Source organism: Camarhynchus parvulus, chromosome 1, assembly GCF_901933205.1.
Source record: "Camarhynchus parvulus chromosome 1, STF_HiC, whole genome shotgun sequence".
Classification (NCBI taxonomy): Eukaryota; Metazoa; Chordata; class Aves; order Passeriformes; family Thraupidae; genus Camarhynchus; species Camarhynchus parvulus.
In genome coordinates this window covers 85,108,893-85,124,911 of record NC_044571.1, presented here as the reverse complement: position 1 = coordinate 85,124,911, position 16,019 = coordinate 85,108,893, and the positions used below count along the sequence as shown (strand labels likewise).

Below are 16,019 nucleotides of genomic sequence, written 5' to 3'. Positions count from 1 at the left end.
GAGAAGATCACGAGTTCAGAAATCACCATGTTATGCTTCTGCAAGGCAGAGGATGAACTTCCTGCTGGTACAAAACATCTCTTGGCTTTCAACGACCATTAAAGGACCAAAGTAAGGCTTTCAGGGATGAGCCTGCAATTTAGGTATTGAGCCAGAACAGATTGTGATGGTATCTTCTGAATACCAGCTTTGAAGACACTGTGCTACCAAAGTTTCAACTGCCCCAGAATAATGTTTCTCATAGGTCTGCCAGGGTAGTAAGATGAACAAGTTACAAGCTGAAGAAAGAGCATTCAAGGTGGCCTTTGATTACATAGCTGTGTCTGGCAACTTTTTCTTAAGTGATGAAGATGTTTATCAATTTCAGGCGTTGCATCCTGAGATTTAGTTGTCTCTTTTTTCTTCATGCATTTTAAAGCTAAGAAAAAGACAAATCAGCAACTTCTTAGGCATTAAAAGGGGTCTTGGTCCATAGTATGGTACAAGCCTCTACCACGCCAGAGTTGATATTATATCCATCTTTTACAGAGACATTTTTACCCCTGAAGAAAATGATTGTTTAAAGAACACTTATATGAATGTTTTCTAAGGATGGATTTTTATCTTGGTGACCTTGGGCATGGCAAGAAATTAACATGGGATTTTGTTTGCAAAAGTTGATACCAATAAGCCCAAGGTAATAAAATGTTATCACAGATGTTGGATTAGCCATGGCACTGTTTGAACAATGGGATATGACATTGTGTGATAAAATGTATGAGAACTGCTTCTGTGACTCTGCGTGTGTGCATGTGTGTGTGTGTGTGTGTGTGTGTGTATGTGTGTGTGCAATAGTCTCCTGCACAATTCCTGGTGAAAAAAAGACATTGCAATATAAAGGTGCATCTACTTCAGCTTAACTCTTTAAAAAGTTCATTCTTCATGGTCTCTTTATCTATTAATTAACTGCAGCAAAGACTGATAATTTGCATTTGCTCAAGACAAATTTTAAATGCCTAAATATTTTTGTGATCACAGACCTTCATAACAAAGTGTGTCAGTGAAGCAGCATTTCATCCCTGCCACAGTGGGGACAAAAGGGCATAAAGTCATAAAGCCAAATGGCATATCCTCAGAAAACCATGTTAGCAGCAGAAGCGATGAGAGGAGCCATAATATGACCAAACTACTAGATTTCATGAGATATGGTCATGCAAGTTCAGCCTCAGTCTCTGGCCAGGCATGCTCTCTCAGTCTTTTCAAAATATGATATAAGATATAACTTCTTACTTCTTTACCGAGCCCCAGCTTCCAGTTTCTAAGTCTTATAGTTAAATGTGCAGCCCATGATTTTATGTCTCCACTGGCAATTCAGGACTACCACATACGAAGTACTATCCCGATTACTGCTTTTGTCCAGTGTATTTTTAAGGGTCTGAAGTACTGCCTGGATGTCAACTGTGCATAAACTGCATGAGTCATTATGAATGAGTGATGGAGAAGGGATCCTTATCTGCATGCAGGTCAATCTACAACCACTGTCAACTGCCCAGAAAAAGTCAGTACACTTAAGACACAGAGAACATAAATTCTATTGCTGCTAAGTATATTCAACTTTGCAATGATTTGAATGAATACTGCGCATGTAAAGATGTCAACTACCAAAGACAGAACAGTGTGAAAATCACCAATGTAAATTTGAGGAGAGTGAAGGACAACAGCAGATAACTTAATTCCTTTAATAATGATTTTGCATCCAAGCCTAATACTGTTTTGATGGGTCTGAGATTATACTGATGCATCAGTGAGATCCCTCTGGTAAATGATGCATTCCCCCAGTGCAGAAGACATGACTCACCTATTCATTTCACTGCTGTCAGCAAACATGTCTTAAAGTATGCAGTGTGCTGCCTCTTGATTCACTAGAAATAGTTGGCTCAGTTTAAATAGGTCAGGAGTGAGACTATATCACACAGTAAGTTCTGTTTCACACTGCAGCACAGGCCATTTCCTTCTTCCCACTACACTCAGACAATAAGAGGTTAAGAGACCTGCCCCATAATGGCTTTATTAGTTGCCAGATAGGGCTCATAAGGGGTGAAGGGAGATAGCCCCCCAAAAGCCTGGGATACAGAGAATCTGTGACAGCAGACTGGAGGAATGGAGATAGGATAAGTGGTTCCTTAATTCCCTTTATTTTACCAAGCATTGCCTTGGACTTTTTAGCTGAACTGGGTTATAAAGGCCTTTTTTGAATTGTGCAACAGTACTAAGATGCAAAACGGAAGTGATTTAATTATCCCACGGAGAAAACAAAATACCACCAGTACAAGTTATCGCTTGGAATTACTTCTGTACCTTTCTCTAAGATACTCTTTCTAGTATTTAGAAATCAGCCAAAAAAACAGTGTATATTGAGGGAAAAGTGATCTACAAACTGTCCCTTGCATGAAAGGATGGAATATGTTTGAGAAGCATTTTCCCTGAGTGACAATTCTGAGGTAGTACGGCAGCAGCCCTGTCTCAGCATGTCTTGGCAGCGGGCAGACACAGAAAGTAAAAAAAACCCAAACCATATAACTACTTCTTCCTACAATGCAGTTCAGAATGGGAATCTCTCACAAGAGACTGAACTGGCACAGCTTGTCTATGAAGACTAAGTGGAATGAAAAAAGATAGTATCAACAGGAAATAGAACTCTCTGTAATATTATTGTTTTGTGAAAAGTGAGGGTTTTACCCAGTAATCTGTGTTCTCTAAGATTACCACTAAAGGCAGGTAAAATCTACCTACTTAGCTGAAAGACGCAGTCTAAGGTTCAAAGAGGCTCTAGTTTTACTTTCTATATATGACAATCCACAGACTTCAGCTACTGCTTCCATACTGCCTGATAACCTAGATGAATACAGTATACAGCACTGTAGACAGGTTCTGTTCTTAAATTCAAGGTAGTAAGAGCTGGAAAATCCACTGTGCCTATTCATATTCTGGGTTTTCAGATAATTATGCTGTTTCCAGGGTATGCCTCTCCATGTGGTTTACGAAAGGGGCCGTCCTTGGCACAAATCCACATGGGTACAGTTCTATACATTTCATTGGGACTGAACACAGTCCTAACTGTTTTGCTGAGCTGAGGGTGATTTCTGCAAGTACTTAGCTCTTTCTCTTAGTAATCCTTCTGTCCTGTTTGGTCCTGTTTTATAGGACAATAAAAATCTGTCCCTTTTAGACCCTTGTACAGAACCTCCACCCCAGTGGGCTGGGCAGTGTGTTATTACATGCCTGCTCAATCTATTTCAATGATGCAAGAAAGGACCACATATCCTGTCAGTAAATCTGTCTTTCAAATCAAGTCATCAATTCAATGGAAAGGTCTGGGCTAGAAATGGAAGTTTACAAATCATTTTAGCTGTGATTTTAGCTGCGAGGCACAATAACCTGAATGTTACAAGCAGCTCAGTGAGGAAAAAGGTCTTGGAATGATGCTCAAGTTTGTCTCAAATAACTTCATGGTGCCAAAGAAAGTTTGCACTAGATGGATTTATAAAAGCAATATAAGGAAAGCTTATAAATAATCTGTACATGACCCTGCAGGTTAACAAAGGGAAAGTGCATTCTGTTTGCACATTGAAATAAACAGTTTTCCAAATCCATCCCTGCAATCCCCAAACCTCTGTACAAACACAGAATAATGACTCAATTATGATCTGTGCTACAAACTACAAATACATGACTACCTTTCCCCTTATGGTGGTTTTAAAAATAAACTCACACAGTATGGAATTGAAGATGTTAATATGGGGAAAGGAAAAGCCTGGTACCAAATTTATCTTCCCTTCAATGCATGATAGCTTCCCTATGTACATCTGCAAAAGTTTTGATCAACCTAGCTTCAGCCCTAGGCAAGTAGAGTAGGCCTCCTCTTCTGATTATTCCTCAGTCCAGTCAATTTCACTTTATGACAAGCTTCTAACACCCAGCCTAAATGATGATTGTCAAAAGGGTTTTCTTATGTTCTTAGCACCAGTTTATTCAGTTTGCCTCATCCTTGGAAATTACTCTCTTAAAATACTTGCAAACAGTTAACCTGATTTTCTTTACTCCTGATAGCAATTCCTCAGTGAAAATGTTGTTTACATAATTTTTCTACTATATCCACTCCCCTAACAGTTTTTTATTTTGGGCTGCTTTGCTGAAAATGCCTTTCATTTCACTGCCTAAACTGAGCTGCCCTGGATTTCTGGCCTAGTTCCACTCCAGTTGTGTAAGGTATAGAAACTGTTATTGCTGAGGTGTCTTTTTTTGTGAGCACACAATACAGGATAAAAGCCAAAGGACTGATGCTCTGTAGGTTCTAACTATTTAATGTATTCCACTATTTCTCAGCGTGGCCTTATCTAAGAGCTAATTGCATGTGGAAGAAAAGGGTCCTGAACAATTTTTCTTTAGCCTTCAATTCCCATATCTGATGCAGATTTTGAGCAAGATGCCAATTCAGAGGAGGAATGAAGGTCGTTGTTCCAAACCTCTACACAAAACTGCCCATAAAAATCTGTCTTCTTGGTAGCTGCTTGTACTAATAAATACTTTCATTCAGTAAACTTATTTTTTAGCTGGTAGAAGAAAGTCTTTTAATATGAACCTCATGAGGCACTCAACCTCCTCTAGCCTAGAAAAGCACAAGCTTTGAATTCAGAAGGGAAAGGAGATCTGACAGATAACCAAATCGTCCTTCTTGTTTACAGTCACTAAAGATTATTTAGTCATCTCCTAAAAATCATAACAGACACTTTAGTGGTCCTGGAGTTCATCAAGAACTATCACTAGAACAAGAAGTTATATGTAGACCATCAATTACATTAACAGCCATATAATGAACAATAGCAAGCCTAGGTAGCTTTAATAGAGTTATTTATGATATTACTCTATGCTCAGCAATAGTAGCAGAATTATTTATGTATTTGAGCTATGGAATTCCTCCTTCCCATCTCCCTACATTGGGCATGACTGGAAGGAGAAATTTCAGTGCTTCACTAGAATACACCTGTAGCACCTTTTTGCAGTGTTACTGACTGTTTCACAAAGTTTAACGAAAGACCCACAGAAAGTCAGCGCTGACGTTACCGATTGAGCAGTCGTGGCCAGTCCAGTTGGGATCGCAGCTGCAGAGTCCAGTATCCGGGAGGAAAGTCCCATGACCAGAGCACTGATCCAGACAAGTGGCTCTTGGGGTCTCACAATTTGTTCCTCCCCAGCCAACTGAACAGTGACATTCTCCTCGGACGCACACGCCTCGTCCCGAGCAGGTAGGATCCATGCAGTCCACTACATGGGAGAAGGAAGAGGAAGCAGACAGTGAAAGCAAATGGGAATTTCATGAAGAAAGCTATCAGACTGCTGTCTACACAAACATATTTACACAGTATCTCAAGGTTTCAACCAAAAAGCCCTGCTGTGAACAAAACAGATGCTTCATGCAATAAGTCAGTGGCCCTAAAAGGCAGCGAGACCTAAAACACCTACAGTGAAAAGCAGAGAAAAATCTAGAGATGAAATCCATTATTTTATGCAGGTCTGCACTAAAAAGGGATCTTTCTGGTAAGAACAAGCTAATATCAATTAAGAATAGAATAAGAATAATATTCTGTCATACACATAGTGTGTCTTCATTTATTCTATTAGAATAACCTAAATTGCTATTACTAATGAATTTGAAGCTGAGTCCTAGTTTTCTGAGAGAGAATTTTGCATAAAGATTCAGCAGAAGCTGACATTCTTATTCAGCAAAATACATGCTTAAATTGAAGAATGTGCTTAAATCTATACAGATTTCATGGAGACTTAAAGAAATTTCACACTGAAATATAGCCATAGACAGTTTTTCTGGAATAAGGATTAAAATAAAATCATGCCTTTTTTTATAATGGTGTTCTTCTGGTTTTATTTTTGATCAATTAATACTCTTTTTTAAATGTTTGAGGTTTACTTCCCCCCCACAAAGAGGCACTTTCCTAACAAGATTGGAGGCCACTTAGTTAGGGGTACAGCAATGTACACCAAAAGACCAAATGTACTCCCTCCCTGATTCCTGAGTTATGTGTTTTGTAGGCAACTGTCAGCTGCTCTGCCCACAGGGGAATTTCACCCAGCAATCGAAAAATATGAAATGCACCAGACACCCTCCCAGAAAAACTAACTGGAGGAGTCGATCGTCTATTTATAGATAAAAGCTGATGGGACAGCCTAGAGAAATTCTTCCCGTCTTTTGAAACAGTGTGTGGCAGTTCCCTGGGGATTGGTGACAAGTGTCAGTCTGGCTAAGCAGCACAGGAAAACTGTCCAGCTTCTGGCTCTGATACAGCAGAGCAGAACATGGCTACCGCACACACGACAGGTTTGTGGTTCAGCTTTTACCCCTGGAAAAGCTAATAAGAATTCCACTGACCTGTTTAAGATCCAGAAACCTTAAAAGGAAACACAACAGCTGCTCTGATAATTCCCTGGATTCTCAAACCCTTCTCAGTCTGACAAGTAATGGCTCAGTTATTACTATCCCAAGGCATGAGAGAGAATATTCTTTTTTGTTTGATTCCTGGAGCTCTGCTCATAGCTGGAACAATCCTCAAAAATTTTAAGAGGCTGGAAAGGATGAGTCCATAAATCTCCTTCACTGTTAGTGAGCTGGGAGCAAGGGTGCCAATTTTAGCATGAGACCCTTGAAGCCCTGGCCCTGTTCTTTCTCAGCAGTAATAAGTATGAAAAGGACTAAGGGATGGAGTAGCAGCCTCGTCCGTTCTCAGCAGATGGTTTGAACATAGAGAACAAAGATCACAGGCTAACTGACAAGAGGCTACCTCCAGGCAATTAATCATCCCCTCTGAAGGTCAGTTGGGAAAAAGGTGAGTTTTGCAGGGGCCTCCATCACAGGAGGCAGACAATCTGCCATCTCAGCTCTAACACAGACGATTATAGGAGGGGAATGTGCATGTCAGAACCCCCCATTTATCATAATCCCAAGGCCATTTTTCATGTTGAAATGAGCCCTTTCAGAAAATGTCACACACAACAGCTACTTTAATCTCAGCCTCACTGGATCTATCTCTTTAGGCTTTCTGCACCATCGGAAGGGCCCTGGGACAGGATTACAGGCTTCTGCTTTCTTCTTAATCAATTGCTTAGTGGATTTGGAGTACAATGGTATATTTTTAGGGAGTTCTGCTTGACAAATTTAGCTGCTCAGCTCTGGGAGAAGCAGAGATGAGGAGCTGGGCATGAGGGCAGAGCTGACAAGATCTAGTATACCTGGAAAAGAAAAAAAAAATCTTATGTCTGTGCTGTTGGTTGGAAAAATGTCCAAAATGGCCAAATTCTTGGTTGGAAAATGCCCTGTTTATAGTTAAGCCTTGTGCAGAATCTTTGCCAGGGAGATAAATCATGTAGCAAGCAAGGTTAGTGCCTCTTCTACACTTTTCCCCACTATGCTTCATGCTTCATTGGTCACACAAGTTATTAGGCTTATTCGGTGCCCAAAGAGTAACTTCTCATATTTCACTTCTTAAATTTGCTCCCCTCCCTGCAATGTCTCGCTGGCTTAGGCCATGCCTTATAAAATATGGGCCAATAAACTAAGGAAAGAAAAAAGAAAATCTCGCGTAGGATTGTTGGCTGACGTTTTATAAACATTGCTGAACTTCTGTGGGGGAAAAAGAAAAGACAGGAGAAACCCTGGAATGAAAACCCCTCACAAACATGGACCAAGCAGTGAAGCTACGAGAACTGAGAAATAATAAAAAGTAATCAATACCAGATGGCCGTTCTTAGAAGAGAAATTAAAGAGTAAAAGCAATTTAAAAAATAGTATAAATCAACTTTTTTACTAAATCTAAATATGTATATATATGTTCTCAAGATTTCCCACATGGCATATTTCTGAGCTGCTTCCCCCCCTCACAACTTAATACAAATTATGCCCTGAGTAGCAAAAACATGTATGCTTGGAAAAATACTAAACGGCCCCTAAGAAAAAACATGTTCTCTTTGTTCTTCCTCCTTTTTCAAGTTTTGACCTAGTGGGACTGACACTGTCCCCCGCTACAGCGATAACATAAAATAACTAAGCAGTGCCTGGCTTTTCTGCTTTAAACGTGACCAGGGAAATAAAGGTTCCTGTTAGAAAAAGGGCAAATCTCACTCTGATTTACACACATTAAACACTTCTGGCTGGAGGCAAAATCAGGATCTTTTCATTTCTGTTTATCCAGTAAAGATATGATCTAGTAAATAGGAGGTCTACAGAGATGCTTTAAAGATACTTGAGTAGTCACAATCTTTGGGTTTTGCATGCCCCACAGCTTCACTGAATTGTGCTTTAAGCCAAAATGAGGCTTTCACAAGAGATGGCTTATTGTTCTAAGAGCTGATACTGTCTTCATCTCTAACATTTACTGACACTGAAGCCATGCTACATCAGAGATGTCCCACTCCAATATATTATACACATCAAAAGAATTGCTAGATTAGATGCCATTTGAATGTCTGAATCCAATTCAGCCTTTTTTCATTGCCTATAAAATAAAGCCATTTCAGATAAATCTTTACCCTGCATACATGAAGACAACCATAAATTAATTCAAGCTGTTGTCATTCTTGAATGTATCAAATGATGTCTTTAATCTATCAAGCGGGGAAGAGGCCTTATATATGTACTTGTAGAAGTGCAATTTAAGAATAATTATTTACCAGGTCACCAGCATAGAGAGAATAGTTTTCAAAAGTTTTTTGGATATATATTTATACTCTCTGAATGATTTATACACTTGCAAAACTGTCCACTTTTTCATTAGCAGTAAGAAGCAGTCACAGACTCAGGAAGATAAAGGTTTATGTTGGCAGGTGAGTTCCTACACAAAAAGATTAAAGATAAATACTAAAAGCAGCCGTAAATCTAAACGTAAATGAGAAATGTTTGGGGGGCTAATGTGAGAAAAAAAGCTATGGAAGAGCCATTAAAATAATATCTGACTTTGAAGCAGAATTTAATTCAAGTAGTGAGCATTTCTAAGCTTTTAAAATTGACAAGGACCAGGGACTTTTTCTCACACGCCACCATTTTGTGTATGTAAGCAACTGAAATTGCTTGGCATAGCGCAGCAGAGAAGAAAGCACTGTAAAAGTAATTATACGTTTAGATGTGTAAATGGAAATGATGCTTTAATAAGAACATTTGAACATATGATTAGATGTTCTGGTCTTTCAACTAGATTCTTCTATCTGAAGCATACGATGGCTTTTCATCCAATTATTGAACAAGTATGATAGCTAACAAGAAGTTATGACAACATATCATTTTTATGTTGTATCCATCTATTGTATCTGTAAGGTGCCTATTATTGTTCTGTTTAAGTGCCAGTCCGATGCTGAATTGCCTCCATCCATATAATTACAGAACAACAATCAAAGCAAAAGGCTAATTGAATACATCCTGCAAATACCTTCTTCACAGCTCTCGCCTTTGTATCCTGGGTTACAGATACAGGTGCCCATAATGCACGTGCCATGGTTATTGCAGGAGACATCAATGCACTGGTTGGTTGGGACATCACACTCTGCTCCCTTCCAGCCACTGTGGCACAAGCACCTTCCTTTCATGTACTGCCCATTTCCACTGCACAGCACTGGGCAGGACGCTACGGACAGACAACAAAAATCACATTAAAACAAATGGAAAAGAGTTTCAAAAAGAAGCACAAGAGCCAAGCATGTAATTTACATTATTCATACACAGTCTTCACTGGGGTATGCTGCCGTTTGTTTTGCCAAAACCCAATCTTTTATATGGATGATACCCAGCTGTTAACTGTATTCTCCTATGAGTGTTTAAAACAAAAAAACAGTGCTCTTAAGTTAGACTATCTTCTTGCTTTCTGTCTCTGATACCTATTTTTCACTAACTAAACTCATAGTTTTCTTGTATTCTGATTTCACAATGTACTGATGTCTTCTTTCCGGAGCATCACCGACCTTAGATTGCTTATCACTATCCCTGACCTGCTGCCGAACTTTCCTTGACACTGCCTCTGCTGCGGACCTCAGTGGCACACACATCACTCTCCTGTTTTTTTCTGAGTTAACTCTCAGCTTTATGGGTTTAGTTGCTTTGCTCAGAGCCCAGAATGCCACATTGAGACTACTTCCCTGATTTAGCTCATGTCATACCATCAGCTATCAACTTTCTTCCCTGAAAGGGTTGTCAAGCACTGGAGTAGGCTATACAGTAAAGTGACTCAGTCACCATCCCTGATGGAGTTTAAAAGATGTGTTGATGTGGCATATGGGGATTTGGCTTAGTGGTAGACTTTGCAGTGCTGGCTTAATAGCTGAACTTGATGAAAAGAGTTTTAGAGGTCTTTTCCAACCTTAACAATTCTATGGTTCTAACCAAATGCCCAGCCCCCATTTTTGGTTATCACCTCTGCTGGACTCCATTCATCACCAGCCACAAGGCAAAACTGGCCTCTACTGTTTCCAAGCTCCCTGTAATAAAAACTGTGTAAATCTATCCTCTGAAATTTGTAAAATTTATAAAGGACTTAGAAAGGGTTTTAAATTGTCCTTGTTTCCAGCAAAGTCAGGTGACTCTCAAGGCCACCCAGATACAGGATTTCTTCTCTGCGATAAAGGGAAGAAGAGGAAAATGACAAGCTCAAGCTGTGGCATGATGGATCCCAGGATTAAGCATTTCAGAGCTAAATTTGGAAACTGCCAGGCAGAGTTGGATGGGATGAAATGAAAGATAAAGAAGAGGTTCCCCAAGGAAGCAAAGGGCATCGAGGACCAGACCTCAGCCTCCAGGACCACAGCTTTTTGTAATCACTTCTCTGCAAGCTTTCTCCAGCTCCTTTCAGATGATGCCTTCTCCTTATGCCATTCTCCACACCAGCCACATTATGCTCCTTTTGTCCTCTATTCTGATTTTGCCAAGGAAGATGCTGATTTCAGTTCCTCAGAAACAAAACCCTTTTCCTGTTCACTCTGCCTTGAAACTTCTTGCTTCAGTCCTGTTCTCTTTCATTTTATTTTGCTGAAACTCTGCTGTAAGGACATATATTCAACACAGACTGCTCTTGTTCACTGTTGCACATCAGCCTTAGGTGAGAGCAGCTGGCCTTCTCATCTGCCTCTCAGAAAGGCAATTTATGAACAATTTTATGCAGGACAAATGTGAAATGAATATTCCATTCTGCTGCTTAATCCAACTGGATTAGGCATGTAATGAATCCTCTTTTGCTTTGTTCCTGACTTTGATTATGTGCGGGAAGGGGTATTACATGGTTAAGGAAAGCTTTCCTCTCCTTCTCTTCCAGATTTTCCGACAGTAATCTCACAAAGTGCATCATGAGTTGTTTCCACACGTCCTTATAGTCAAGTCAGTTTGAGTGTTCCAGAACTACAGCAGCCTCAATAAAATACAAAGCACTGCCAACTTCGACTGTTAAACCAGTTTGATATGCAGTGAACTGTACTTGCCTGACCAAGATAAAAGAGGTTTAGGAAAGAAAGGAATTTGGCAACTGTTATTACTAAGGAGCACTCTGTTCACTTTAAAGGAAACACGATGCCGTGGTGCATTGCAAGTGCATAACTTGCAAGATGGTATCTACCTATACAATATGAGACTTAAATTGTGTAAGATACACTGTATTGTGTGCATGGTTCACAGCACACTCACTCTGTAATTTCACTTTTCAGCTAAGTGATGGAATTTTCTGCCCCTCCCATCTCAAACTCCAATGCTCAGTAATGGACATTGTTCTTTCAAGGCACTGGCAGGGGATAGTCTGCAGTTCTTTTCAACAAGAAGAAAGAATAACTGCCTTTAACCAGGGAGAGGTTGCTGAGAAAGACTTACATGTTTCCTGACAAGTCAGCTGATCACTCAGTAAAAGATCAGATAAATTACTGGCCATCTGCAGTGAGACTGACACTCCACAGAGCCTTCTGTGGAGAAGTCCTTCAGCATCAACTGGAAATCACTGCTACAAATGTCAAGGCAATGGTGAGAACAAGACCTCCTCTCTAGCATACAACAATGAATAAAGACAAAAGAAGTTTCTGAATTTTTTCTCCTGTTATTTATGCAACTCTTTTCCATATATAAAGATATATAATTATTACTTGATCATTCCGATTCCAACAATGTCTGTGATGGCAAAATTACAGTAATTCTCTAGTGTGGTAATGACAGCAGCAATTCAAATGCATACTCTGTTGCTTGCAAAGTTGAACATCAGTGAGTAAGATCATTTGTTTGTTTGTTTACTTTAAACAGAACTTGAAGGAGCCACCTCCTGTGTCCAAGAAAACCTTCAAAAAGCCTATGGAATACACCTCTGGTGACTTGCTCTCATTTATTTTGTTTAAAATAATTGGTTAATAATACATTAGTAATTAACCATTACTAAAAAGAGAAAGGCTTTCTGCTCCAGAGTTTCCCATTCATTTGGATGGTGAATTACAAGGCTGAACTGAAATAAAGGAACACCCAGGAAATTCATGGAATTCTTCATGTGAGCAGGAACCCGCTTGTTTAAGGATTACTGCTCCATACAGGGATCATGAAGGGCTGTGGATGGATACTGTAACAGCCTTACACATGCTGCCTTTTGAGAGATTTATAGGTCAAAAGAAGAGTCTTGGATGTCTCTGAAAACCAACAGTAAGACAATCCTGGAATCCTTGGATCTCATGCTCATGGCAATATTATCTATTTAACACACTCAGTGAATGGACATGCACATACAAACATAAATTTGGTATTCGAGATATTTTTCTGTCTTCCTAAAGGCAGAGTGCAACATCTGAACCCAGATGATTCTGAATGAAAAGACAGAGTTTAATAAAAGGTGTTCATAGCAGCTAGAGAATGTGCTCTGGTGAAATGGGAGACTCACACCGCTCCCTTGAAAAGCCTGAGAAAGTTCAGGGTAGCCAGGGAGGGGAGGTGAGCTCCACTGCAAGTGGATTCAGAACAAGAGTTTAAGTACTCTGACTCACAGTGAAGAAAGTTCTTCTTCTCCACAGACTCTACAGGGAGCCTTGGGGGAAATAAGCCCTGAACTTCTGCCCCTACTGGAAGTTAGGAGGTGTGAGCTGGAATATGCTATGGGACATGGAAAAAACTCCTTTTGTCTCCAGCTCTAGGGATTTGAAAAGGAGCTTGGAAATGCAAACCAAGTGTAAGGAAATGCAAACCAAGTGTAACCTGAGTCAGCAAGAAGTTTGACATAACAGCTCTCAGGGACACAGCTTGCCACATCCATCTTACTGCGGTGTGAACTCTGAAACCCCGCCGGGTTCAGCCCGGCCTCGCTGCCTTGGCAGGGAGCTCCCGCCCGCCCCGGGGGTGCGCGGCTCCTTATCTCTGTCTCCTGCCTCGCTGCTGGGATGTGACCCAGCTCAGCTGGAGGGGGAGAGGGCTGGGGTTGGACAGAGTTTAGCTCTCTCCTGGGAAGGCGCCAGCCTGCTTTCCAAAGCAGCGATGAGCTGGGGTAAAGACCTGACCTGCAGCCTTACTGCAGCTCCTTGGGTGGGCACTACCTCCCTCCCCAGATTTATAAATCTCTATTTAGTTTGTTGGACTGTTTGAGCCAAAAAAGGCCTTGAAAAGGTTGATGCACAGTATCCTGTCATTTCCCACATGCAAGGTTTTCATATCTTGGTTTGAAATGTGTTCTTAGTAAAAGTATTTCAGTTTGTTTTTTAAATGTTTAAATAACCTCAAAAATTCAGGCCAAAGAAAACCCTTCCAAAGCCATTTATTAAAACTACTTATCACTTGAGCAGAAAAATGTATTAAACTGTTTACTGGGGTAAGTCTCCTTCCCAGTCCTCCCAGTGTTTTTACTTTTGGCCAGAGTAACTAGTTGTTCCTGCCATTATCCCACTCCTAGCCTTATGCTAACGCCGCCCTATTCCCCACAGCCAGGCTCAGGCAGACTTGCCAGGTACTTTTTGTATAATCAGTATCTTAAAAGAAAGTATCATTATAGTGTCATGCCACACCATGATAAAAGTGCTCAGCTAAACAAACCATAATGCCACATTTATAAGTCCTGTTTTCTAAACTCAATTCCAGAGAGAAAATTTCCAACATGACATTTGCCTGTCCACAAGCAGCCCAAGGGGTTGTGCTGTTGCTAAGGGCACAGCAGTCACGATTAGTAAAGAATCACAGTGTCATTAAGGTTGGAAATGCCCTCTGGATTGAGTCCAACCCTGAGCCCAGCACTGCCAGCCCACCTCTAAACCATGTGCCTACAGGGCACACCTACACTCCCAGAGAAGGTGATTCCACCACTTCCCTGAGCAGCCTAAATCCTTTGATGAAGAAATTTTTCCCAATAGCCAACCTAAACCTCCCCTGGCACAACTGGAGGATGTTTCCTCTTGTCCTATCGCTTACTTAGGAGAAGAGACCAATCCCCACCTGACTACACCCTCCCTTTAGGTAGTTCTAGAGACCAGTAAGATGGCCCCTGATCCTTCTTTTGTCCAAGGCAAACACCCATGAGTCCCTCAGCTGCTGATCAAAATTTTAGCAAATTTGTGGCAAACAAAATTCACAGATCAACTTCTTTCCACTCTACTGCAGCATCTCCACACCGGGTGAAGAGTACTTTGCAGAAGGCACTGTCATGAATATAATTTTCAGGACAAAAAATTTTAACTGAATGGGAGAGGGTAACAGTTAACCAAGCATAAATTCTTACCTCTGCCACAGTCAGGGCCCAGAAAGCCAAGGAAGCAATGGCAAGTCCCAGACACACAGTCTCCATTCCCATAGCAATTACTGGGACAGTTATCCACTGATTCTGGGAAAAAAAAAAGAGAATTCAGACACTTTAGGCAAGAAAACACCTCTGAGTTTAGAAAAGCTCTGGATGGGCAGGACAGTTAAAACTTCAAAGCAACTGCTGCACTTGGGTTGAAAGCATTAGTATGAGCTGCACTAAACCCTGCTCATCCATTTATATCAATGGATGGTTCAAATGTGAACTCTGATTAAATAGGAGCTGCTCAGCACGCACCAGGTTTGCCATTCTCTCAGTACCTGAAAGCTTCCAAATGTCTTTTCTTCCTGTATATTTTTACAACCATTTTTCGTCTTTGATTTTATGGCAGGGATGCAATACACACCATTCTCATGGCAGAAAATACACTGTTGGTCCAGTTTTGTTGACTTGACTAAGTGACCTTGAGGCATTTATTTGTGTCAAAAAGAGCTGAGTGATGATAGATATGTTCCCTTACGAACTTACTGAACACAGACCCTTGGTTCATCCTATCTGCTTGTTCACAAAATACCTCTAACCAAATTTCTTCTTATTTGCTCTGCAATATTATATTGAATATAATACATTAAACTTTATATAATTTGTATCTTTAACAGCTCAAAGTGCTGGGGCTAGTATTCTATTTGGTGGAACAGGAATGGGTCTATTTCACATTTTCTTCTATTTCTAGTTATCATCTTAAATTCCCTGACTTTGGCAAAAACACCAGCCATTCATTTTTCAGGGGAAGTTAACAGGTAAGCAAAATGTTATCTAGCACTTCTCTTTCAAAAAGAGTTCAGAATATTGGGACTAAAACATATCTTTCATAAAAGAACAACACAAGCTGGTAAACACATCAAAAAGAGAATGAAAATAATCTTATTTTCTTACACTAAACTGAGTGAAGACTGAGTAAATGTGAGTGAGGTTTTGAAAGACATTGTAATAAATACCATGGTTCATTCTACAGTGCTATTTCACATAATCTCTGAGGGAGATGCCTATCAGATGAAAACTGGATTTGGTTACAGAGCAGGGGCACTGGTGGTACACATGGAGTGGGGTGAAAATCTCAGCCCTGTGAATAATGATTGCATTTGCACAGATATACTTCATGAGACCTCGTGGGAGCAAAGTTATTTGTAAACTCCCAATCAGTCCAAGTGAAGAGAACCAGCGACAGCAGAGATGTGCAGATTAGTTTCC

At 40.4% G+C, this 16,019-nt stretch overlaps 1 protein-coding gene across 4 annotated transcripts in view; it reads right to left on the bottom strand.

The window, feature by feature from the left end:
- The window catches only part of TENM4 (teneurin transmembrane protein 4), a 595,878-nt gene that overhangs the window by 137,512 nt on the left and 442,347 nt on the right, over positions 1 to 16,019 (bottom strand). For all 4 annotated transcript variants that reach the window (XM_030971231.1, XM_030971250.1, XM_030971240.1 and 1 more), the window contains 3 exons: positions 14,748 to 14,849; positions 9,471 to 9,665; positions 5,104 to 5,304 (listed from right to left, as the gene is read on the bottom strand). In XM_030971231.1, coding sequence (XP_030827091.1) covers positions 5,104 to 5,304; positions 9,471 to 9,665; positions 14,748 to 14,849 — 498 coding nt within the window. The remainder of the gene's footprint in view (positions 1 to 5,103; positions 5,305 to 9,470; positions 9,666 to 14,747; positions 14,850 to 16,019) is intronic.